At 41.5% G+C, this 27,600-nt stretch overlaps 1 protein-coding gene across 1 annotated transcript; it reads right to left on the bottom strand.

Annotated features, from left to right (window-relative positions):
- Positions 1-306: 306 nt before the first annotated feature.
- asap2b (ArfGAP with SH3 domain, ankyrin repeat and PH domain 2b) lies at positions 307-26,560 on the bottom strand. Its single transcript, XM_083934168.1, has 28 exons — positions 26,176-26,560; positions 21,709-21,781; positions 19,730-19,875; positions 19,581-19,655; positions 18,276-18,325; positions 17,104-17,233; positions 16,939-17,024; positions 16,495-16,570; positions 16,024-16,110; positions 15,807-15,910; positions 15,605-15,674; positions 14,231-14,318; positions 14,108-14,156; positions 13,848-14,014; positions 11,727-11,860; positions 10,515-10,609; positions 10,212-10,401; positions 9,966-10,051; positions 8,911-9,026; positions 6,820-6,887; positions 6,461-6,568; positions 6,126-6,360; positions 5,087-5,191; positions 4,394-4,664; positions 3,645-3,703; positions 3,367-3,431; positions 1,323-1,442; positions 307-1,216 (listed from the first exon to the last, which is right to left on the bottom strand). Exons 1-28 carry the CDS (start codon positions 26,299-26,301, stop codon positions 1,142-1,144), a joined length of 3,054 nt encoding a protein of 1,017 aa, XP_083790294.1. The 5' UTR covers positions 26,302-26,560; the 3' UTR covers positions 307-1,141.
- Positions 26,561-27,600: the final 1,040 nt, after the last annotated feature.

Here is a 27,600-nt window from a genome sequence, read left to right as displayed (position 1 = left end):
CCCTCATATACAGTTTCCCTTCAGCCAACATGTTAAAATAAGAATCATTTCTACCAGCGACAGACAAACATGAAGTAACAGATCAGAGTAGATTTGGGCTGCAGCGTATGATACCAACAGGAATACCACATACAGTAAATGGCCTAAAGTATACAGACAGCTCCATATGTTGGTGTTGAGGTCAGGACCTACACAAACAAACCTTTTCTTTCTGGAGCCGCTTTTCTCCACAGAGGAACACGGTTGTCTGAAATATATATATATATATATATATATATATATATATATATATATATATATATATATATATATATAAAATATCATTGTCTTTGAAGCATTCCTTTCATTGGATCAAAAGAGGAAAACCCAAACACACCGCAGCCACACAGAGTAGATGATATTATAATGTATAATATAATGATGCATCATGTTGTTACAGACCTGAAGTGCTGGATCATAGTGGAGCAGTTCGGTACAGGGTTGATTTTATTTATTTATTATACAATTAAAAAATAGATTTGAGGACAAAACTTTCACCACTGCAATAAAAAAATGTTTTATTTTCCATAAGATAAATTTGGTATTAAACACGTATTCATTTGGAAGTATTTGATTGCAAATCCAAAGGTTTTGTAAAGAAAGTGAAAAGTTTTGTTTTGTTAAGAAATTTAAAAGTTTTGTTTCCTAATGAGCTGAATCTCGTGGGCGGGAGCTACACTGAAAAATGTAAGGCCCGTCTCTATTGGCCAGTCTTGATCTGAGTGACAGCTTGGCAACACTGCGGCTATCAGTGCCATAGCGGAAATGCAAACGATGCTCACAGCGGAAGAGCGACTTAAAACAAAATCACCCTGACACATTCAGTATCTTTTGTCATCTCCACTAGAATTTAAAATAAAGTTTAGAATAAACTTTGAACAATGAACGGACAAAAGCAGGAGGAGTCTACAAAGTTGGAGTCACAGGTGAGTCCTGCGGGTTTTGAATCTACAACATGTGAATAAAACTGGAACAAAGAAACAGTTGATTTGGTGTTGCAGTCCGGTCCAGCTGCTCCAGAGGACCGGCGATGTCTCTGAGTGTCCGTCTTGAATGTTTCCACTCCAGCTGAGCAGGTGGAAGCCGTGAATTCAGGACGCTGTCACTCTGTGATGAAGTGAACGAAGGTGATGGGAAACACTCCTCGCCTGGTCGGCTCTCCTTCAATGTGACCGAACTGAAACAAATGACTCAAGGGTTAAATTAGAAGTAAAACGACATGTAGTTTAGAGGTGATGATGTATTTCCTGTTTAGGGGCGGTGCAGGTGTAGCTGTCACTCACCCACCACTCGCTGTCCTCCTCCACCTCCACCACAATCACCTCCCCCTCAGTGAACGTCAGCTCGTCTGGATTATCAGCTGAACAGTTGTAGATAGCCTTCACCCTCTGAGGCTTCTGCTTCTACACACACACAAGCACACGAACAGGCACACAGGCACATGCACAGGCACGCACACACGCACGCAAACACACACACACACACACGTTTCATTCATGTCGGTTAGGATGATGTGAAAAGAAAGTTACTAATACTAAAACTATAGTTCTATGACTCCTGAGTGACCGCCACCACTGCGAAAAGCACTGGATATCTCCATCTCGCGCATGAATCCGAGTAGATGTAAGGGTATGCACTGCCGAGCTGGAGGCGACAGGGATCCGGAGGCCAAATCTGCCCCCCAGCTGCGAAAGGAGATCCTTACTGCAGGAGAGGCGCCATGGAGAGCTGCAGCAGAGCCTGCTCAGCAGTGGAAACCAGAGTCTCCCCAGCCAAAAGGGGGCCACCAAGAGGAGCCTGTGGCCCTGCAAAAGCACCCGCTGGAACGTAGGAAGAATCAGGGGCAGTGGCGGAAGGCATACATAGGTCTTTGCGGTCAATTGTGAGCCAAAGCGTCTTGGCTGAGGGGGCTGGTCACCTCTGTCCAAGACCACCCGCGAAGAGGTCCACTTCCACCCTGCCAAAAAGGCCCCATATCTTCTCCACCACCTCTGGATGAAGCCGCCACTTCCATACAGACAGAGAGAGGAGGCACCGCCGAGACATCCTGACCTTCCGCCGAGGGTGTAGAGACAGCAAGCCTTGGGGTCCAAGTGAAGGCTGTTCAGCCACATCTGCAGGGTTGAGAGACAGCAAGCCTTGGGGTCCAAGTGAAGGCTGTTCAGCCACATCTGCAGAGGGCGTAGAGACAGCAAGCCTTGGGGTCCAAGTGAAGGCTGTTCAGTCACATCTGCAGAGGGCGCAGAGACAGCAAGCCCAAAGGCACCACAGACGAGGAGGCTGTCAGTTTGCCCGAGAGCCAGAGAAACTCAATGAACAGCACCATTCTGCCAACCCTGAAGAGGGGAAGGCAGAGTAGGATATCATCTACCCGCTGAGGTGACAGGCCCTCAAAGCGGCCGAGTCCAGAACCATCCCCAGGTACAAGGCCCGTCAGGATGGGTCCAGGCCACTCTCAGAGCTAAGGCCTTCGCCAGATTGCTGACGACAGTCATTTTGTACCCCCGGGTCAATTCATACCCGTGGGTCAAGGTGGAAACCACCCAAGGGTCTGAAGTACAGGCAACCCAGTAACTGAGCTGCTGATGGGAAAAAAACGGCTGACCCAAGGCTGGACCAAAAAGCTCCCCTGGTTAAACCGGCACAGCACAGAGAACCTTCCTACATGCTTCCGTCAGGGGCAACTGAGCAAGCCAAATCTGGCGGCGAGTCCAGACAAGGGTGGACATCCTGCGTCCTAACTCCCTCGACATGAGAGCGAACGCCTGCAATGAAGCATCACTTAGACTCTGCAGCAGGGAGGTTGAAAGCCTCAGCAGTAGGTGGGAATGGAAGTGGAATTGCACAGGTTCTTCCTAGACATCGCTGTCAAAAGTAATGCTGCATAAAAAGTAAAAGAAGAAAAGATACACTTCTAATGACAGCTCCCATCCAAACGCATACCGGAGGGAGACGCCACCGCAGTAATGACAGATTTGTCTATTGCTACAGTATAGGGTTACTTTAGTTTATTCATTATAAATCCAACAGAATGGGTTTGGCAGCAACACTATGCAAACACTGCAATCAAAAATGTTTTATTGCAAATAAAATACATTTGTGATTAAAATGTATTAATGTGAATCAAAACATTTTGCTTTTGAAGCAGATGTGTTTGTCTAAATAGAAAAAATATATATTTTAAAATCCCAAATTTTTGCTTTTGAAAAAATCTGAATGTTGTGGGCAGGACCTACACTGAAAGACGACAGAGACGTCTCGATTGGCTGGTTTTGAACCATCTGTGAACTATCCCTTTAAATTCACCTGTTGTGTTTGAGGACTTACCGAAAAAGTGCTTCTGGGTTTTGGTGTTGGAGGAGTCGCACTTTGTGGAGATTTGGACTGAGACCCTACAGAGAGAATCAACAACAACAACATATGACAACACGATCTTCAGAAACTCACAAAAACTTTACGGCTCTGCCTCTGCGTTGGAATATTTGTTTTTGTCACTTTTTCTTTGCTGTACAAAAAGAAAGATCATTTTAAATTTTCATCAGTTTTTATTTTGAATCACACAGAGGTCCTCACAGGTACAGAACTCTGTGCGAGTGTGTGAGTACCTTGTTTGCCCACAGACGGGATCCTGAGAGGAGGTCTCTGCGGAGGAAGCTTCACTGATCTGAAATCACACAAATTACACTCAAATGTTAATAAACGTTCAGTAAAACTGATTCTAGGTTAATGCAAATCAGTGACAAGTTTTAACCACAGACTATAAAAAAAACAAACATGTCTTTAATGATGAAATTCTCCCTTTAAGTACCTCTACAGCCGCAGTTTTGCATCTAATTCTAGTCATTTTTCCTCTTTTTGTGGTCGTTGTGTATCTCTTTTAGTCATTTTTCCTCTTTTTGTGGTCGTTGTGTATCTCTTTTAGTCATTTTACATCTGTTTGTGGTCATTTTACATCTATTTTTAGACAATTTGCATCTTTTTGTGGTTGTTTTGCATCTATTTTTAGTCATTTTGCATGTTTATGTGGTGGTTTTCCATCTATTTTTAGTCATTTTGCATCTTTTAGTGGTGGTTTTGCATCTTTTTGTGGTGGTTTTGCATCTATTTTTAGGCATTTTGCATCTTTTTGTGGTCATTTTGCATCCCTATAGTCATTATTTGTCTATTTGTGACCATTTTGTGGCCCCTGACGTTATGGTCTCAGTAGGTCCATTCACACACGTGTAGCTGATATTAACTAGCATCCAAGAAACTTTATAACAACTTTTCACAAACCAGAAAGTGACATCACCATGGTTACTTTCATTAGTTTTTACAGCCTGTGGTTTTAACTGAAGTAAAGTCCAGTACATACCCGGTGGGTGATTTGGGGGATTTGGGTCCTGGTGGCCCTGCTGGTCCCGGTGGTCCTGGTGGTCTACCGGTCTGGTGAAGGGGGACAGGTGGAGGGAGGGGCGGAGCTTTGAAGTGGGGTGGTGGCGGGATGTTGGGAGCCGGAGGGACTGGAGGGAATCCTGCTGCTGGTGGGGGAGGCAGAGGAGGGAGAGGGGTGTTCCTGGCTGACAGGGTCTTGGTCTCCAACATACTGGACCTCTTGTTTACTGGAGGAGGAGCTACCGGGAGCACTGGGTGACAAGAGAGATTCAGATTCATTCAACCAGAAAGAAAAACAAAATTACACAAAATAAACATCACAAGATCAGAATATAAATTAACTCGGTCCAGAAAACATCAGATAACGTTACTGAACTGAGAGTTTATTGGGTGGTGGAGGAAACTGTTCGACCAATCAGGAGCTGAAGTGTGATTCTGCAGCTCCTTTAATACAACTTCTAATTTTAAAGGTTTATATAGATACATTCATGTTCGACACCTGGAAACATCTGTATCACTTTAAATGTACGCTGCATTCATGAGAAATATAACATGTATAACACTTTTCTCAGCACTTACAAATGATGAATGTTTACCAGTTCTCGACACTGGGGACCTGACCGGAGCTTTTATTTTCTTACAAACAAACTGACAGGAAGTGACCAGCACTCACCGTACATGGAGGAGTTCCTCTCGGGGGTTTGAGGGTTCGGGGGGTCGGAGGACGACCGCTGTCTTCCTACCGTTTCCATGCCAGCAGATTTACTGTGTACTGAACCTGCAGGGAGAGGAAATCTTTTTTTATTCCAAGTAAACCAAATAAAGCAGTGAGTATCCAGTTCTTAGAAAACATCCATGAGCTGTAATTAAACACAACAGGAGCAGTGTGTAGGATTTAGCGTCCTCTAGTGGTGAGTTACTGAATACCCCTCCCCTCACCCTTCCATTTCCAAGCACATGGTAAAAGGTACGGTGGCCTTCAAGTACAGTCACTTTGCCTTTTTAATTCTCTTTTTTGGTGACGAGGGTTCCTTCCCCTGTGGCATGGCAGAAGTATGATCTTATAGCACCAACAACAAAAGTGCAGTGCAGGCTTTCAAATTTGCGGGGGCAGTGACAAGTGCGTCTCTCTGAGCTTAAACCTTACCGGAACCACGCAGTGCTTAATGTCCCTCTCGGCCGTTCATAGTTTTTATAGACCGAAGGACGTGGAAGCCCCTACAGAGCTTACCGTCCTCTGTAAATACAGATAAGAAATGATTCACTCAGGAGGATGAGTCAAATTGTTGGCAGAGGTAATTGTACAATTGAGGACGTATTTATGAATGAAGACGTTGATTTGAGGAAATAAATGACTGAAAACGCTGCACAGTGTCCCTTTAACAAGAATAATGTTTACCACGTTCACCAGCTTTGGTCTTTGATCGAATGTGCTTCTTTAAACTTTTTCCCCTGTAATTATTAAAACCTGTAGAGAAAAATGTAAGACCCTATAAGTTCTCATTCGGATAATATTAAATCTGAGGTTTCTAAAGGTTTTATGTAACCATTGTTTTTTTCATTTTTACAATAAAGGCTGATGTAAATATAACTCCGGGATGAGAAAAAATTACTACGACTCTTCCTGTTCTCCAAAAACACATCAATAGAGCATTCATGTTGTCCTATAGGGGTCTGAAGCTCAGACTGGATTTAAACCGTCAGCCTCTGACCTCTGTTGGGTCCTCTGGGTGGGAGCGGGGGCGTTGGACCCTGCGGCGGCAGATTGAGGTCCAGCATGGTGCCGTAAGTCTCGTTGTTGATCATCATGCTGGCGACTTGAGGTCTCTGTTTGTCCCGCACCAGAGTTGCGGCGTCCCGGGCCAATGAAGCAAGGTTGGGCTGCATGAGGCCGCTGCCCGGCACGAAGCAGCTGACTGGACGATCATCACGGCGGTTCGGGATCGGCTGCAGAAAGATGCACAGAAAGCTGTTACACATCATAAACATGTCTATAAGTTGTTAAACATTTGTCACAAGACGTTTTTGTCAGATAAAACCAGCGGACCTTGTCCTCCATCTCGTCCTCGCTTTCATCCATGTCATCATTCTGGAGACGCCACTCGTACTCGACATGAACGTGGACGTTGAACTTTCCCGTCTGGGCCTGCGTCAGCTGGAACAAACAGTAATCACAAGATTAAGGAATGTAATGTGATTTGAAAACGCGTTGCTCGTACTGAAAAAAGAAATGTTGAAAGGGAGAAAAACAAGAATTAAAAAGAGAAAATTGCAATGCTTTAAAAAACAATTGAAAAAATGAGCTTAGCTGAAATGTAATTTTTAAAATTTATTTGAATAATTTAATTTGAAACTTTATAAAACTAAGATCTTATCTCATATAAAACATTATTTAGAGCATTTTACCTGTTCTTCACAGCGAGAGTGTTTGAGACGTTTGGCGAGGCCCAGCGGCGTCTCCCCTGCTTCGTTTGCTGTGGAGACAAATTCATGAGAAAATGAAGCATTTCACTGAAAACTGAGACTTTTAGAAACTCAAATAAAAGTCTGTAGTGATGCAGTAAAACTGTAGCATGGTTACACTGTAACGGTGTGATGCTGTAATGTTGAGACGTTGAAACTTTGTGATGCTGTAACGTTGTGACTGTAACGTTGTGACGCTGTAACACTGACGCTGTAATGTTGAGATGCTGTAACATTGTGATGCTGTAACGTTGTGACTGTAACGTTGTGACACTGTAACACTGACGCTGTAATGTTGAGATGCTGTAACATTGTGATGCTGTAACGTTGTGACTGTAACGTTGTGACACTGTAACACTGACGCTGTAATGTTGAGATGCTGTAACATTGTGATGCTGTAACGTTGTGACTGTAACGTTGTGACACTGTAACACTGACGCTGTAATGTTGAGATGCTGTAACATTGTGATGCTGTAACGTTGTGACTGTAACGTTGTGACTGTAACGTTGTGAAGCTGTAACACTGATGCTGTAATGTTGAGATGCTGTAACATTGTGATGCTGTAACGTTGTGACGCTGTAACACTGACGCTGTAATGTTGAGATGCGGTAACATTGTGATGCTGTAACGTTGTGACGCTGTAACACTGACGCTGTAATGTTGAGATGCTGTAACATTGTGATGCTGTAACGTTGAGATGCTGCAGCATTGTGATGCTGTAACGTTGTGACTGTAACGTTGTGACTGTAACGTTGTGACGCTGTAACACTGACTCTGTAACACTGACGCTGTAATGTTGTGACGGTGTAACATTGAGATGCTGTAACATTGTGACGCTGTCACATTGTGTCCCTGTAACGTTGAGATACTGTAACATTGTGTCGCTGTTACATTGTGTCGCTGTAACATTGTGACGCTGTAACAATGTGACGCTGTAACAATGTGAGGCTGTAACGTTGAGATACTGTAACATTGTGTCGCTGTAACATTGAGATGCTGTAACATTGTGACGCTGTAACATTGTGATGCTGTAGCATTTTGAGGCTGTAACATTGAGACGCTGTTACATTTTGAGAGTAATATTGTGACGCTGTAACATTGTGACGCTGTAACATTGTGATGCTGTAACATTGTGTCGCTGTAACATTGTGATGCTGTAGCATTTTGATGCTGTAACACTGTGACGCTGTAACATTGTGATGCCGTAACATTGTGATGCTGTAACATTGTGACACTGTAACATTGTGATGCCGTAACATTTTGATGCTGTAACATTGTGACGCTGTAACATTGTGATGCTGTAGCATTTTGATGCTGTAACATTGTGACGCTGTAACATTGTGATGCTGTAACATTTTGATGCTGTAACATTGTGACGCTGTAACATTGTGATGCCGTAACATTGTGATGCTGTAACATTGTGATGCTGTAACATTGTCATGCTGTAGCATTTTGATGCTGTAGCCTTTTGTGTCGCTGTAACGTTGAGATGCTCTAACATTGTGACACTGTAACATTGTGACACTGTAACGTTCTGTTGTTGTAACATTGTCATGCTGTAACATTGTCAGCTGTAACATTGAGATGCTGTAACATTGTGACACTGTAACATTGTGTTGCTGTAACATTGTCATGCTGTAACATTGTCATGCTGTAACATTGTGACACTGTAACATTGTGACACTGTAGCCTTGTGTTGCTATAACATTGTGAAGCTGTAACATTGTGACGCTGTAACGTTGTGATGCTGCAACCTTGAGATGCTGTAACGTTGTGACACTGTAACATTGTGACACTGTAACGTTGTGTTGCTGTAACATTGTCATGCTGTAACGTTGTGATGCTGTAACGTTAAGATGCTGTAACATTGTGACACTGTAACGTTGTGTTGCTTTAACATTGTCATGCTGTAACGTTGTGATGCTGTAACGTTAAGATGCTGTAACATTGTGACACTGTAACGTTGTTGTGCTGTTTTGTTCAGAACAACAGCTCAGGCTCTCGGTGTCTTCTGTGAGTGTTTGTGTTCTTACTGATGGACGTGGAAGCTTTTCCTCTCAGCAGCAGTTTGAGACACTCGCTGTTGTCTGTCAGACAGCAGTAATGCAGCGCTGTGCTTCCTCTGGCTGTCTGCGTGTCCAGGTTACCACTGAGACACGCACGCACGCACGCGCACACACACGCACACGCACACAAACACACAAACACACACACCATACCTTATTAGTATAAACTGCTCCACAATAGGGACATGGTTTGAAGAACAACATGTCATCATTAGGCCTATCACAATAACAAATTCTGCTGGGCGATAAATTGTCCCAGAAATGATTGTGAGAAGCGAAAATGTTGCCATTTTAAGACCATTTTCAACTGAAAATGATAATGGCATGATAATGTAAGTACACCGTTTCAAAGATTAATAAATGTTTATTTCTAAAGAACATTTAACACTAGAACTGGAAACCATTTTAAATATCCAAAATAAATAAACAAAACAACCAAGCTGCTTCTGTGACTTTCAGCCTCTTTACATGGGGTGACTGCTCTAACCGCTCAGCCACCGGCCGCCCCAGTTGCTACTGTTTTCAAACAAATGTGTCACAGCGGCTCGCTCAGGTGAAGTAGTTCACTGCGGCCACTCTGTTTGAACCTGAAGGGCTCCCACACGGCAGCTGTGGTGTTCACTCCATCTTTGTTTTAATACCTCCAAATCTCAACTAACTGTCCTCTAACTTGCTCCTCGCAGGGCTCTCCTGCTGCACTCTGGGTAACATGTGCGGCTGACGAGTGACTGACACGACACACGAGGGAGAGAGAGGGTTCAGTGGAGACAGATGCACTGGAGTGAAAACTCTTGTCCTCCAGTCTCTTCGATAGAGGAACACCAGGAAAATGGAAGAATGGAAATATTGCAGCTGGCTAAGTTATGGAGCTCATGAAAAGTTATCATGATCATTGATTTATTGTTTACTGCGACAGTCCTAGTCACCACGGCCTCATTTCTGACATATAATACGCCAAATAATTACGAAACATTCGACAGATGGAGTGATAATGACAATAATAACGATGATGATGATGTTACCTGTTTTGGGCGAGGAAATCTACGATGTCGAGGGAGTTTCTGTCAACCATACGGACCGCCAGGTGGAGCACCGTCTCTCCAGGTTCCTGATAGGAACAAAGTGACGGTAAATCTCTTTATACCTTAACTTCACTGGGTTCTGACACGATTTAAAACTAAAGGTGTGAGAAAACCAAACATATGCAATCATGAATTCTGCATCAGTTGTTGTTGGTGTGTGACAGACAGGGATCAGTGAAGTCGTACGTGTTCGTTGGGCTGTGGGATGACCTCCTGCAGGTTCACCCCTTCAGCGAAGACCTGGATCAGAGACAGGATGTCTTTGTTCCTGACCGCTTCGTACAGAACCTGCAGTCTGGACGCAGCGTCGGCACAAAGCCGCCGGACGAAGCGCTTCTCTGTGTACTTTGCTATGATGTAGTCCTTCCTCATCTGCCTGGAGAACCAACCAGAGACCAGAGACAGTTACTTTGTCACGATTGATTCTGTTTTTACACGTTAGATTTCCTCCTGTTGTTTTCAGAGCACTGCTTCGCGGTCGGCACTCACATGTCACTGGTGGGATCTGGTTTGGTTACGTCCTGCGCCGACAGATCGGCCTCCATGATCTCGTTAAAGCTGGCATTTCCCACGTTCTTCGCCAACTGAAACACATGAAACATGTTGGTTCGTCACTGCTGCTCCGTCCTGAACTAACACAATGACATCTGCACACTTCCTGCCTGTTCCAGATAATCTTCTGAATGTAGACGTGTGCGATTTAAGGCAACCAAACCTGATATTATGATATAACGAGAAAACTCCTTCAAGTCTTTTGGTCTGAGTAGGAGAAAAAAATGTTTGATTGAACATAGACATAATACTTTGATGTAGGAAACATTGCCCTTATACAGCCTGTTGTCATCAAAAGAATGGGGACACAGTTTGTGATGACGTCCCTGGATGCCAGTGTGGTCAGAAATCCCCGATGCCTTATTAGACATGTCTTCTCATAACTCTCCCTGGCCTGTCTGTGCTTTAACTCTCCTTTGCCCAGCTCACCCCACCGCTTCTCCCCTCTCAGGACCTTTTGGCCTTTTAGACGAACCTGGAACTTGAGGAGTGAACAAAATGACGTCAAGGTCATTTAATGAGGAACCATGTAAGACTAATTCATGTTAGACAAACAGACACTGTCAAAAAGTGAAATTTATCTGTTGACTGATGGACACAAGACTTTCTCAAGAGACAAGTTTATTGCACCTTGACCTCCGCATTCTCCTCACAGAAACTTGTGACAGTTTTATGGCTCTGAGTCCAGCTCACAGGATTATCTGAGTGAAGGAGACAGAGAGTCACCCTTTAATATGTTCTTAAAGAGAACTATTATAGGAAGTATAACTGTATCTGTATTTTATTTATCTCTAAAGAAATTTGTGTTGTTTGGAACGACTCTCGTCATTCTATGATCAAGATTGCTAAAGTTACAGAAATGTGGTGGTATTAAACATGATCCTGTAAGTATTGACATTAAGGATCCACCAAGGATTATATGAATAATTATAGTTTAAAGTCTAGTTTGTCCCAATCTGTATGCATGAATCATTCAATCGTCTTTTCCAGGGACTTGACCAGTGTCCTCTCAATGGCAGCAGAGCTAGGCTGCTTATACAGCCTTGGCCCAGCTGGAGCTGCTGCGCCAGGGAAAATGAATGCACCTTATTACCCAGGCCCCACCTTAGAACTGGACTTAAAGATAGTAGACCCAAGCTGTGGACTCACCAGTAGCTCGGAGGTTCCCAGGACATCCAGGTCCAGACTCTGGATCCTGGAGTAGTGGACCCCCATCTCCCTGTGGATCCCCGAGCACTCAATACAGATCAGCACCCCAAGGTTGGTAGACAGCCAGGTGGGACCTGACGGGACCAGATGATTGAGGTTTTACTGACTAACACGTTACGTTCTGTGACTTTTCACAGACAGTGAACCAGTGGGGCTTTTCACTCACTAAACAACAAAAAACAAAAAACTGTTGTAGTGTTACACAGTGGCAAGCTCTTCTCTTAACAAGCTCTTCTCTTAAAGAGCTCTTCTCTTAACAAGCTCTTCTCTTAACAAGCTCTTCTCTTAACGAGATCTTCTCTTAACAAGCTCTTCTCTTAACAAGCTCTTCTCTTAACGAGCTCTTCTCTTAACGAGATCTTCTCTTAAAGAGCTCTTCTCTTAACAAGCTATTCTCTTAACAAGCTCTTCTCTTAACGAGCTCGTATCTTAACAAGCTCTTCTCTTAACAAGCTCTTCTCTTAACAAGCTCTTCTCTTAACAAGCTATTCTCTTAACGAGCTCTTCTCTTAACAAGCTCTTCTCTTAACAAGCTCTTCTCTTAATGAGTTCTTTTAACGAGCTCTTCTCTTAACGAGCTCTTCTCTTAACAAGCTCTTCTCTTAACGAGCTCTTCTCTTAACAAGCTCTTCTCTTAACAAGCTCTTCTTTTAACGAGCTCTTCTCTTAACAAGCTATTCTCTTAACAAGCTCTTATCTAAAATAACTATTCTTTTAAGAAGCTCTTCTCTTAAGAAGATCTTCTCTTAACGAGTTCTTCCTTTAACAAGCTCTTCTTTAACAAGCTTGTGTCTTAACGAGCTCTTCTCTTAAAGAGCGCTTCTCTTAACGAGCTCTTATCTTAAAGAGCTCTTCTCTTAAAGAGCTCTTCTCTTAACGAGCTCTTCTCTTAAAGAGCTCTTCTCTTAAAGAGCTCTTCCTTAAACAAGCTCTTCTTTAAACAAGCTTTTCTTTTAACGAGCTAGTCACTTAACGAGCTATTATCTTGACAAGCTCTTCTCCTAACGAGCTCTTCTTTTAATGAGCTCTTCTCTTAACGAGCTCTTCTCCTAACAAGCTATTCTCTTAACGAGCTCTTATCCTAACAAGCTCTTATCGTAACAAGCTCTTCTCTTAACGGGCTCTTCTTTTAACAAGCTCTTCTCTTAATGAGTTCTTCTCTTAACGAGCTCTTCTCTTAACGAGCTCTTCTCTTAACGAGCTCTTCTCTTAACGAGCTCTTCTCTTAACAAGCTCTTCTCTTAATGAGCTCTTCTCTTAACGAGATCTTCTCTTAACAAGCTCTTCTCTTAACAAGCTATTCTCTTAACAAGCTCTTATCTAAAATAACTATTCTTTTAAGAAGCTCTTCTCTTAACAAGCTCTTCTCTTAACAAGTTCTTCCTTTAACAAGCTCTTCTTTAACAAGCTCGTCTCTTAACGAGCTCTTCTCTTAACGAGCTCTTCCCTTAAAGAGCTCTTCTCTTAACGAGTTCTTCCTTTAACAAGCTTTTCTTTAAACAAGCTTTTCTTTTAACGAGCTAGTCACTTAACGAGCTATTCTCTTGACAAGCTCTTCTCTTAACGAGCTCTTCTCTTAACAAGCTCTCCTTTTAACAAGCTCTTCACTTAACAAGCTCTTCTCTTAACGAGCTCTTCTCTTAACAAGCTCTACTCTTAACAAGCTCTTCTCTTCACAAGCTCTTCTCTTAACGAGATATTCTCTTAACGAGCTCTTCTCTTAACAAGCTCTTCTCTTAACGAGATATTATCTTAACGAGCTCTTCACTTAATAAGCTCTTCTCTTAACGAGATATTATCTTAACAAGCTCTTCACTTAACGAGCTCTACTCTTAACGAGCTCTTCACTTAATAAGCTCTTCTCTTAACGAGCTCTTCTCTTAACGAGCTCTTCACTTAATAAGCTCTTCTCTTAACGAGCTCTTCTCTTAACGAGCTCTTCACTTAATAAGCTCTTCTCTTAACAAGCTCCTCACTTAAACTCTTCTTTTAATAAGCAGCAGCAGCATTAGTAATAGTAGTAATCGTAGTATAAGTATTAGCGGGAGCGTCAGTACTCACTAGCAGCTCCACAGTCGCAGCAGCCGTCGTTGCCTCTCATCCTCTTCACCTCTCCTACGATGGCTCTCGTCAGCTCCTGGACGATGTTGTTCTCTCCTTCGTCCTGGTCGCCTTTAAACGCTTGGTTCAACGCCTCCTCTTTGCTGTTCTGCAGCACCGACACCCAGCTGCACAAACATAAACACATCAGGTCAGACTAAGGACAGAGGTCACACAGAGGTCACACAGAGGTCAAAGGTCAGGAGCTGTTTACTACTTACACCTGACACTCGGCTTCATCCTCAGCTTGGAAGTGATACGTCCTGTCGTCTGAAGGAAACAGAGGAGTCAGACAGGAGGACGTAAACAAAGTGAACATGTGAAAGCAGTCGTCTGTGGCTTACGTGAGATAAGGTCGAAGCTCTTCTTCTCGTCTAGGTTCCTCTTCACCTGACAGGTGAGTAGGTTGAGTTTGGCCGGAGGTCTGTTAGCCTGAGAGTGTGTTCAACCCCGAAGACATGAGAAATAAGACAAAAGAAACAAATATTCACATGCTTTGGGTGGACTGGCTCAAAACTTGGCTCAGGTATCCATAGTGACCAGATGCTGAATGCTACAGACTTTAGTGAACGTTTCCTCTAGCACCGCCATAAGGTCAGTTTTGTAACAACAACTATGGGATGGATTTGACATAATGTGGTTCATCTTTCAGGCTGAACTGAAATAACTTCAGTGACCCTCAGACTTTTCAAGTGCTGCAGGTATGATGGATGTTTGTAGCCGTAGCATCGTTGTAGAACCTCCAAAAAACGGCCAACAGGATTATTCCATTGGATTTTGGATTATTGCAAAAAATAAAAAAGCACTTTTTTGGCGAACAAACATTTACGATTTTTCCACGTTTTGTTGAGCAAGATTAATTAATGCAACAAACTTTCACCAGTGGGGTTTTACTGACATATTTTATGTCGTAGAACAAAACATTTAAATCTCTTTGGCACGAGTTACCCACAGACTTTGTATCTTTGAGGGAACTGGAAGTAATAGGGAAGGTTTTCGTTGCCACCGTACTCTACGGGGGAATTGTTGGGTCTCTGTAAATCATAAATAAGTCATAGAGTGTGGTCTTTACCTACTCTGTAAAGTGTCCTGAGATAACCTTTGTTATGATTTGGCAGAACTCTATTGTTGAGGTGAGCCTCAGCTTTGTGTTTACCGCTAATGAGCTAATGTGAGCATACTAATGCAGAGGTCCTGTCTATATGGTAACCCTATTTTGTTAGCAAAGACAAACAGAGGGGTCCATCCTCTGGAGACCAAGAACGGGATCAGGAAAAGTCTGCCTCTAAGTAGATTGTTTATGTTGGATTATTAATGATCAGAACTTCATGTTTGTGAAGCGCTGAAGCAGAGATGAGACGTTGAGAGAAATAATAATCATCAATCATCAGTAGCCCCCCCCCATCCTCCCTGCTCACACCCTTCTCTCTGCCATCCTTTTCCTTATGCTCTTCCTTCTCCTGCTTCTCTTCCTCCTCTGTCGCTTGCTCTGTCTTGATTGGCCGTTTGACTCTTCATGAAAAAACTTCAAAATAAAAGAAAAGGAACAAAAAAATAATAAGAAGAAGCTAAATAAAAAAAAATAAAATGGATCCCCAATATTGATAAAAAAAATAAGACCCCAGAAGATTGATTTAATTGGCTGATGGACATGCAGGCAGGAGGGTGGAGCTTCTCATGCAGGAGGACCAATAGGAGGGGAGGATGTGGCGTCTTACCGTGCCGTGGCTGATGGTCAAAAAACCGTTCTTCACCGAGCACTTCCTCTTCTGCCACACCTTCCTCAGTCTGAGGACAAACACAGTAGTATTTTTAGACTAAAAGTCTGTTTCATGTCTGTACACATCTGTAACATGTTGGTGCAAAAGCTCTACAGGAGGTTGTTTTCCTGTTGCATTCTGGGACACTGAGTTCACTCACCCCTCACTTCTCTTGTAGAGGACTCCACAGCGCTCTGTGCCGTGAGCCTTGTTGCCCTGCAGCTGATGGAGGCTGTAACCTGAGTTCTGTTTGGCCTGAGCATCCTGCAGACAACCAGGAAACACAACTTTGACCTCCATATTTGTAGTTTAAAGTTCTTCTGATCAAACCGCACCAGCAGAATATAAAGTAGTTCAGAGTGAAACTGGTTTCTCGCCTCTTTGTGCTCAGACTGCAGAGACGCCTTCAGGACGTCTCGGAGCTGAATCAGCTGTTTCCTCTCGCCATCCTGAGTCTGCTTAATCTGAACACCACAGAAGAAGAGACAGATCGTATTTTGAGACAAATTTTAAAGAACGAAAGTCAGTATTTTAAAACAAAAAAGTTGCATTTAGAGAATAAAAGTTGTAGTATTTTCAGATTAAAAGTTCTTTTCAGAGGAAAAGTTGTAGTATTTTCACACTAATAGTCACACTAATACATAAATAATACACACTAATAATCTTTGTGACGATGCAGAATGCCCAACAGGATGTAAAGAGTTAAAATGAGCTCAACCTTAAACACCTACAGCAGGAAGATCCATCCACAAATATAAGAGGAAAGCGGTTTACTGCCCCACACATACTTGAATTCTTGGTTGTGTGTCTGTAGTTTTACTGCAGTAGGATGTTGTGTTGGTACTCACAGCCGTCAGGTCTGTCGCCAGTTTCTCTACGGAGGGTTTCAGACTCTCGACAGCTTTCAGTCCGTCCTGAAAGAAACTGATCAGGCAACAAACTGAGTTTTGCACCTAAACCTCTAATTTACAATTTACAAAAACATATGCACAGAACTACGGAGGATTGAAAGTGCCAAAATCAAAAATAAAGGAATAAATGAATGAATGAATATGCCATTAAACGTACCTTTAAAAAGACCAGCTTTTCTTTATTAACCCTTTTATTAATTTCTTTTTAAATGAATGAATTAATCTTTAATTCATTTCTATTTTATTCTGTTTTTATTTGAATTATGCAAAGGTTCACTGAACAACCAATCATCATGCACCAAACCACCGAGACACTCTCTGACCGTCTTAAACGGATATCTGTTCAACGCTAAACGGCTGTTTCTCCGCGGCGTGACGTACTTGCACTGAGCGTGGAAAAACTTGATGAGGTTCTGCAGGAAGTCGACGCCTTTCTTCACCTTGATCTCGTTCACTTTAAGGAGATACTGCGGAGAGGAGAAGGGCGATCTCTGACTGCTTTTGTTCTGAACTTTCTGAACGTGGAGTTGGAATCGGAGGCCTCACCTCGCACATCTGCAGCTGGAAGAGTCGTCTCTCCTTCTCCATCTCCTCGGCGATCTCTCCCCCGCTGAACTCGGTGCGAATCATCCCGTGCTGCTTGGCGTGCTCCCTCTTCTCCTTCTCGATCTTTGCTCTGGAGAGGTTAAAAGTCGTGTTTAGAGCTCCGCGGAACAACATACCGCAGAACCAGAATCGGATCTGCAACTCTGTTATAATGCCTTCCTCCACTGCTTTGGTTCTCACATTGAAACGATTTCACTACTGAACTCATGGGGGCTGAGACTAAATGCTTGCTGAGTAACATTATATCTAATTATATTATTATATTTGAATCTGTGAAAACTGAAACTCACTTTAATTCAAATGAGGATTGTATTAAATTCAAATGTATAAATGTTTTCTATCACTATTCAGCATGCTGATATGGAGGACATAACAAAGAAATAATTACATAAATTATTAAATAAATAGGTATGCCATTAAATGTACCCAAATGAGGGCGCCACAAATTAATATCGATAAAATGATACAATTACATAAATTGATATTTCTGTTATGATTATCTAGTATCAAGTCCCCTATTTATTTACTTTCCTATTTAATTGGTCCTTATATTTATTTATTTTTATAACATTAAAAATAGATTTGATTAGTTTTTATTTTAAATGTATTTATCATTTACTTAATTTGTTTCTGAATTATTTTCTTCATACATTTCTTTTCATGATTACGGAAATAAAACAGAAATTACTTAAAAATGACTAAATATATTTAAAATAAATGTAAAAATAAACAAATAAAATTAAAAATTAATAAAAATGAATTAATGGGAAAATTAAGAAGGGAAGTAAAATAAAAAATTTAAACGAATAAATACATTTTTAAAAAAGTAAAATAAAAAATACATAAAACTAAATAAAGGGGAATCAATCCAAAGGTAAATAAATAAAGACGCTAATTCAAACAGAAATATCAACTGCCACACTTTAGCGATTTATGCATTTGTTTTGGTCATTTTTGGTCTTCCATACATGGCCAACTGAAGCGTGAGCAAAGGCAGTTTCCTCTGTGACACTTTGACACTAACTTTACTCAGAATGACATGATGGTGTTTTATTGTTCTGTATATTGAAATCAGCAGGGACTTCTACATTCAGCTCCAGGTGTTTTCTTACAGTTTGGTCTCATAATCCTTCCAGGATTTGTCGAATGGCTTCTTCAGATCCTGAAAGAGGAAGTGACGTCACATTATTGGAGCGACCAATCACAACACAGCGTTCACTCACAACAGCAAACAAACAGAGAGAGACTTTGATCCGTGAGTCGCTCGGGAAACATGTCAAGACGATAACGTGTGTGAGGTCTTTTAACGCTTTAACACCAAGTCCTTCTCTTATAATATTTTCATCTTATTATGAAAATCACTAAATCTAAAACTCAACTCATGGAGTTGATGAGAAAAGGGTAAAAATATCGACTTCTGTTCAAGATATTCAGAACTTTGTTTTTTTTAACGTTAAGGCAGGTTAAATGATCAAATATCAAATGAATCTGCAAAGATTTTGATCATCAAATGATCGTCTCAACATTTCTCAGCTGAGATGATTTGCTGCTTTTCTTTGTCTTGTCTGATTTTACTCAAAACAACTTAAAGATGAGCTATTGTGCCACTTTTCAGGGTCATATTTGTATTTGTCAGCTACATTAGGTTTGTTGTGTTTTCTCTTGCACTCTCTCGTGTCTAAACCTGCATTTAGACGTGAGCCCTGTGCACCGTCTGGCTCTGCTGTGCTCAGCTCTGAAAGCTAGGGTGTCGGTCAATATTAGAGATTTCTCAGAATTTCCTGGATTTGTCTCCGTAGAAGAATCCTGACTTCCCTGTTGGTCACGCTGCTACACACAGGCTCAAAGTGTAAGCTGTAAGTTTTACAGATTAGTAAAACGTGGTTGTAACTGAGACTGTGTGGTTGTCACAGTAAGGAAAGTAAACAAACTCAAGTCAAAAGACAGAAAACAACACATCTGGAGTGTTTTAAGTCAGTAGGATGTCAGGCAATCGTCGGTATGAGGACGACCTCCCTCAAAGTTAGCAGTTTGACGTTTGGCAGACGGCGGGTTTTAGTCAACTGAGTGTTGGTTACAATGTCGAAATGGCAAAAATCAACGCCAACTAACCGCAGTCTTTGACATCACAACAATGATGAAGATGAAACTTCTGTCACATTCTGTTTTAGCCACTGAGCAGAACCACTTCCTGATTGTTTGTGTTCATTAGTTCTTTAACATCAGGTTGGGTTGCTAACGTGCTAACTAGCGCCTTGAATCCGTCCCATTGCTCTTCCGGTTTCTCTTTTTAAATGACCGATTGGCCGTCCGCTGGAGTCATTGCGGTGTATTTGACACTTTGCGGCACTGTTTCTGTGGCGTTGGTGAGTCTGGACCTTTAGAGGCTTTCAGAGACAGTCAAACTGTACACAAACCCCTTTGACGCCCTTCAGGTCCCCCTTCAGCAGACTGTCCAGAGGGAAGGTGATGATGTTGTTCATGTTCTGCAACTGCACAAAAGGGAAGTCGCATTAGAGTCACTCTCACGGTCGGACGGGAAAAGCTCAGTGCGGCGTAAACTCACCAGGTTTTTGAAGAGCGCCGTCAGCTCTTTGGTGAAAACGGCAAACTTCAGGAACGCCGAGCCGACTTGGACGTCCTCCCTGCTGACGCAGTTGTCTCCAAACTTCTCCATGGACTGGATGTACTGCTCCTCATTGTCCACATGAGCTGAAACACAGAACAGATCAAACAAAGACAGAACATTAACGACGATCCTTTAATGCTGTCGGGCCTTTATTTTCCTTGAACTGCATTTTGTTTTTGTCCATTTTTTTGTGACCTGGGTTGTTTTTAATTGTGTTTATAAAACATTTTTATTTCTTCTTATTATTATTTTAATATCGACTTAAGATGCTATTGCATTATTATCATAATTATTACGCAGGACTGAAAATGCCAAGATCAAAAATAAATACATAAATAAATAAAAGACTCAAATAATAAATGAAGACATTGAATGGAAAAATAATAGAATTGTATATAAATACTTATTTACCTTTGTATTAATTCAGCTTTATATATACATGTATTCATGTTGATTTTTCAAAATTAATTGATTAGCTTCTACTTAATGAATGTGTTTTGCATGTATATGCACTAGGTATTCATTATGCAAATGAACTGAAGAAGGAATTGGTTAAAATACCCCTCATTTGCATAATTGATAATGCAAAATGAATAAAATAATAATAAAAATAATAATTATGTATACATTTATTTTTTATTTGGCAGTTTCAAACCTCCATACCTTCTTTATGTATTAATATACAGTTAAGCAAACATGAACATGAATGATTTTGGTGATGCTGGGTTAATATTCAGACCTGTTTTTTTGAGGAAATCAAAACATTTTCTCCTTTTTTACAGATCACTGAAACATGAAAGTATTATTTTGAGTCAGTAGACCGTCATGGAGGCGGCCGTTGCTCCCTCGGCATGCTGGGACAGGACGGCGGTATGACGGGAATGTGCGGAGGTCAGACTCCACCCGTCTGAACAGAAAGCACCAGACTCTCACTGAGGAACTGAACGCACCTCCAGCTGAAGCTTTTTAGAATTATTGTGCCTTTTTTCCGTTTTTTATTCTTCTATTGTTATTCTGAGATGAATAATTATAATGTTTATTTTGTGACATAAAATCAATCTGCTGCATAAAGTATCGCTAAATGGCACTTCTTTCCATTTAAAATGTCATTAACCTGGAAGTGTATGGAGGTCTGAACCTGACCAAATAAAAATAATAAACTCAATAAATCAATTAAATGTACAAAAAAATATTTAGAATAAATGTAGACACTAATTAATCGTTCAAATGTGACGTAAACAGAGATCATCTCTATTTATTTAACTTAAAATATTTATTTATCTAATCTAATATTATTTATTATTATTACATATGTGTGTACATTTATTCATTTTGAATTAATTTCTGTATTATTTTCTTTATATCGTTTACAATCAAAAGGTTTTGCTTTTGAATCAAACAGTGTTTATACGGGGCGGCCGGTGGAACAGTGGTTAGAGCAGCCGCCCCATGTAAAGAGGCTGGAGGTCCTCGAGGCAGCGGCCCTTTGCTGCATGTCTCCCCCTCTCTCTCTCACCACATTTCCTGTCTGTCCTTTATAATAAAAAGTCTTGCGCTATATTTGTGCCACATTTCTGAAGGAGCAAAGTGAGATTTCGAGCACAGAAAAATACATTTTGCGAGCGCATATTCTCAGTTGAGTAAGCAAAAAAATATTCTGAGCTCAATAAATGCATTTGCATTTTTGCTCCTATTCATTTTAACGTGCAATAATAAGCCCTCTCACTCAGTTTCACTCTCTCCAAACTCTTGCTCGCTGCACTGCGGACCACTGCACTGCGGACCGCTGCATGCACGCTCTCAATCTCTCCCTTCTGTGCATGCTCAACTTTGTCTTTTGTCATCTCCTTCACTAATGTGGCACAAATATAACACCATAAGAACGCTTCTCATTGAGGTGAAACTGTGTCACTCACCCAGACCAGACGTGTTGATGGCTTTCACCGACTTCTTGATCTTGTACAGAATTGATCTGTCCACGTCCAGTACCTGACGCGAACAAACAGAGTCAGGACCACAGAGACCAGATGCCACAGCTGGACTTTTTTAGCACAAACAACAAAAGAGTTTAGTTTTTAATGCAGTATTATTTAAAAATGCCCATACTCTGCTGAAGCTCTGTGTGTCGTAATGTGCAATAAACTGCATGTTTGCAGGACTTTTGAACTTTACTCAGTAACTATTTTCTTCGTGGTGATGCCTTCAAAGACAATCTAAGGGCCCGTCCAATGCGAATGTGGGTACTTTTGAAAGCGTGTGTTTCTCTGCACGTTTTGGCCTTTCGTCCACTCGTAACTGCAGTTGTTGCTTCTGAAACTGGAGTTTTTTATAACAGGAGTCCAGACTGAACTTTTTTGAAAAAAACGGTCACAGCAGTCATGTGTGGAAAGGAAAACCATTGTTTGACGTCACACTGTGCGACGGTAAACAGTCAGTTGTATCCATGGAGACATGTGGAGCACTCTAGACGTGACCAGTTAATGGATTTTGCGTTTTCATGTGGACGGAGATATTTTTTTTTATCACACCTGTGGTGTGGACGGGATTTTGTTTTTTAACCAGGAGCCATAAAATACCTGTGTATGTGTGGACTAGGCCTGAGAATTTAAACTGAACAGCTGCAGGGATGACCCTAGAGCTGCAGCGCTAAATCAATTAGTTGTCAACTATGAAATTAATCTTAGTCGTCTTTTTCTTTGAGCAAACTGATCCATTAATGGAGAAAATGATGCACAAATTAATCAAAGATGGAAATTATCGAAATAATGGTAAAATGTTTACTGAGGGAATAAATCAAGTGAGAAGTTTAGGCTCATTTTCTCATTGACTTCTATTCACACTTCTTTATGGAGCCAGTGGAGTCTCCCCCTGCTGGACATTAGAGAGGATGCAGCTTTAAGTGGAGTCTCCTCCTGCTGGACATTAGAGAGGATGCAGCTTTAAGTGGACTCTCCCCCTGCTGGACATTAGAGAGGATGCAGCTTTAAGTGGAGTCTCCCCCTGCTTGACATTAGAGAGGATGCAGCTTTAAGTGGAGTCTCCCCCTGCTGGACATTAGAGAGGATGCAGCTTTAAGTGGACTCTCCCCCTGCTGGACATTAGAGAGGATGCAGCTTTAAGTGGAGTCTCCCCCTGCTTGACATTAGAGAGAATGCAGCTTTAAGTGGAGTCTCCCCCTGCTGGACATTAGAGAGAATGCAGCTTTAAGTGGAGTCTCCCCCTGCTGGACATTAGAGAGAACGCAGCTTTAAGTGGAGTCTCCGCCTGCTGGACATTGGAGAGAATGCAGCTTTAAGTGGAGTCTCCCCCTTCTGGACATTTGAAACCACCTTACCACTGAAGATTCGTCCACTATTTTTCTGGTTCTGCAGCCTTTTTTGCTGCAGGAACACCTTCTCTTGCACGCACGCACGCACGCACGCACACACACACGCACACACGCACACACACACGTGTAGAAATCACAGATCTGGACAACACGTTGTGTCTTCCAACTCCTGTTGCATGCTGGGATGTCCCCACCCGGCAGACTCGGGGCGATGAGCCTCATCTCGTCTGATCGAGTCCCAACAAGACCAGTCTCTCCCTCCGAGGCCTGTTGGAGCGTCTCTCATGCTTCCTCTACCTGCTGAATCCCCTCTGCTTCGCTTCCTTCTCTTTTATTTTCTTTCCACTCGTTCTTTCTCTTTGTTTCCTCTGTTCAGCTTCAACGCCCCTCTGTGCTTCGCTCGTGTCCCAGCACGTCTGTCTGAAGTGTGAGATGAGTCGAAGCTGCTCTGAGTTTCTCTTTAATGTCAATAAATCTTCATATTCAGACTTTATAAAAGTGACTGTACACAGGTGTGTCTTGAGATTTTAAACTGAGCTGCACACGATAAAAACATCAGACTCATTGTCTTTGCTGTCTGCCGCAATGAGGAGAACACTGAGCTTCTGGACTTTCTGCATGTTTCACACACTTAGTCACTGAGCGGTGACTCAGCTGCTGCAGACAACACTGATTAAACTGCTGACGACGTGTACAGGAGAGAAGTGAGCAGGGAGACGTTAGCATCATGTGAGTCCAGTGTTCCTGTTTCCCATCCGCAGCTCCAGGTGACAAGAAACTTTTCATGCATTTAGAAAAGGACATGCATCTCTCTCATTTTCCATAAAGAATGTAAATAAATACATTTGTTTCTTCAAGTCGGTTTGTTCGTTTACATTATGGCATGGGAAGAGAATGGAAGACTAATGTCTCATTTCACTAAACATGTCTTTGTGTTTATGACATTTCTCCTCCTGTAAACAAACCAACCGACGTATTTAAAAAATATGGACACAAAAAATGGACACAGAATGGCAAGAAATAGACGCAAAATGACAAAAAAAACATGCAAAATGACAAAAAAATGTATCCAAAATGACAAAAATTAGATGACTAACAGTGTCAGGTCTGAGGTCCTGATCAGTCAAACGTGCTATAGATGCCCTGATGACCTCAGAGCCAGAACTGTTCTGTGTCTTTGTTTCCCTGTTCCCGCGCTCGCTCTAATGTTACTTGCATCTCTGATGTTGTTGTTGTAGTTGTTATACTTCATATTACGTATGACATCAGAGTAGTGTTGACCTTCGACCTTTTACGAGAGCGGAGCGCTTAGTTTTGTGCTCTATTTGAGCATCAAGACGCCGTTTGCTCACGTGAGCTGAGTGTGTAAAAAACAGAAAACTGAAAGCAGGCCCGTCTTCGCTTGTGTGTTGCCTCAACTAAACATCTTCTTAAATACTTAATACTAACTTATGAAGTCGAAGCAGCTTAAAACAACAGCTGAAACCTGCAGCCAGATAACAAGTAACAATACTCCAGAGAGTTATAGTGACTTTAACCAGCGACCTTTGACCTCTCACTAACCGTTCCTCATAACAGCTCGCTCAACAAACGATCAGCGCTGTGTTGCAAAACGTGAAAGCAGCTTGAATATCTTACAACATGTTGAGCAGCAGAGGAAGTGTTTCTCTCTGTTCCTCTTTACACTGAAAAAAACGGACTTTTACTGCCTGGAAATGTGCAGATGGACTAACTTTACCTCCATTCATATGGAGAGATATCAGCCTCTTTACCTTCATTTATACTAAAAGAAAGACTCTTTACCTCTTTTATACTGAAAGACATCAGACTTAACTTTATTTATACTAAAAAAAACCTCTTTACCTTCATTTAGACTAAAGAAAGACTCTTTACCTCTATTCATACTGAATACTGAAAAAACATTTTTTGCCTCCATACTAAAAACACACTTGTCTTCATTTTTGCTACAAAACAATCTTTACTTCCATTCATACTGAAATAAATCAGACTTTACCTTCATTTACACTAAAAAAAATAAGTTTACGTCCATTCATACTAAAAAACCAAACTTTACGTCCATTCATACTAAACAAACAAACTTTACGTCCATTCATACAAAACAAACAAACTTTACGTCCATTCATACTAAACAAACAAACTTTACGTCCATTCATACAAAACAAACAAACTTTACGTCCATTCATACTAAAAAAACAAACTTTACGTCCATTCATACTAAACAAACAAACTTTACGTCCATTCATACTAAAAAAACAAACTTTACGTCCATTCATACTAAACAAACAAACTTTACGTCCATTCATACTAAACAAACAAACTTTACGTCCATTCATACTAAAAAAACAAACTTTACGTCCATTCATACTAAACAAACAAACTTTACGTCCATTCATACTAAAAAAACAAACTTTACGTCCATTCATACTAAACAAACAAACTTTACCTCCATTCATACCCGAAAATATCACACTCCACCTCCATTTAAACTACAAATGTTGCATGAATGTGGTTTGAATGATTAGATAAAATGAAGGGCACGGGGCCTCTAATATCAGTGTGAATGTCAGTTGTATCCTAACCATTAAATTTAGAAAAGTTACTCATTACTTTATAGATAGAGGAACACAATTTAAAACTTCTTTTCGGTCTTCAAAGACCAAATGTGCAGCTTGAAACAAACGTTTTCATACCACACACACACACACACACACACACACACACACACACACACACACACACACACACACACACACACACACACACACACACACACACACACACACACACACACACACACACACACACACACACACACACACACACACACACACACACACACACACACACAATTAAATTACTTAATTGTTTTTGCCAGTCAGAGGAGGAAACCACTCTATTAAACACAACAAACCAGATAAATTAATATTAGTTTATAAATATTTACGTGGTGTGTGTGTGTGTGTGTGTGTGTGTGTGTGTGTGTGTGTGTGTGTGTGTGTGTGTGTGTGTGTGTGTGTGTGTGTGTGTGTTTCACCTCCTCCAGAGCTGCCACAGTGTTCCTGCAGTGGGACATCCGGGTGGTGAAGCTGGAGGTGGTCGGAGCCTTGTAGTCCTCATTGGTCTCTGAGATGAAGCCGGTGACTGTGATCAGCTCCGGCATGTTGAGCTCCAGACGGTCCCGCAGAGCTTCAGGTAGAACAGCAGCCGCACCTGGACCGACCTCAACAGAAACAGCCACCAAAGATCCTCTCCTGGCTCCTCCCCATAGTGTTCAATCAGATTTTTTTAAAGTTTGGAGGTTTTATTCCCATGTTTTGAATCTCAGAAGAAAGAAAGAGAGAAAGGGAGCGAGAGAAAGAGAGAGAGAGAGGCCTGGGGTTTTTCTTCCGTCCTGCTGCCGCTGCAACACCTGAGGAAGCTGCCCCGAGCAGGGCGGAGACACGAAGAGACGTCCCACTCTGCTGCGGTTTCCACAGACGAGAAATCAGAAGAGAAAAGAGCAGGAAGTTCCTCTCTTTCAAAATAAAACACCTTAAAGTGTCAGTAGAAGTACTCAAGTATTCGCAGTTTCATGTAGTTAAAGTATCAGCAAACGTACTCGAGTATTCTCAGCTTCATGTAGTTAAAGTAACAGCAAACGTACTCGAGTATTCTCAGCTTCATGCAGTTAAAGTATCAGCAAAAGTACTCGAGTATTCTCAGCTTCATGCAGTTAAAGTATCAGCAAAAGTACTCGAGTATGCTCAGCTTCATGTAGTTAAAGTATCAGCAAAAGTACTTGAGTATTCTCAGCTTCATGTAGTTAAAGTATCAGCAAAAGTACTCGAGTATTCTCAGCTTCATGCAGTTAAAGTATCAGCAAAAGTACTCGAGTATTCTCAGCTTCATGCAGTTAAAGTATCAGCAAAAGTACTCGAGTATGCTCAGCTTCATGTAGTTAAAGTATCAGCAAAAGTACTTGAGTATTCTCAGCTTCATGTAGTTAAAGTATCAGCAAAAGTACTCGAGTATTCTCAGCTTCATGCAGTTAAAGTATCAGCAAAAGTACTCGAGTATTCTCAGCTTCATGCAGTTAAAGTATCAGCAAAAGTACTCGAGTATTCTCAGCTTCATGTACTTCCTTTATTTATTTGTTTATTTCAGGCATGTCAGTTAGATCAATCATCATCACACAGTATCTTGGTTTAAAGCATACAATTCACATGTCAGAATGGGAAAGGGGGAGAAGCAAAAGCTCGTCTAGTCCCACCCCTGTTACCCACAGAATACATTATCTACATCATGCTATTTTTCCTATGACATTGTTGTTGCACGTTATAAAGAAAAGTAAAAAAGACAAAAAACATCTTGCTAACACACAAGTTGACATTTGCCTCGCACTGTGCCCTTCCACAGAAAAAAAGTATATTGTACAGTGTGTCTGCTTTAAGGTGAAAAAACACAGACTAAAACAGAGAAA

The sequence above is a fragment of the Echiichthys vipera genome, assembly GCF_963691815.1.
Source record: "Echiichthys vipera genome assembly, chromosome: 19".
Lineage (NCBI taxonomy): Eukaryota > Metazoa > Chordata > Actinopteri > Perciformes > Trachinidae > Echiichthys > Echiichthys vipera.
This window is presented reverse-complemented; position numbering and strand designations above follow the sequence as displayed.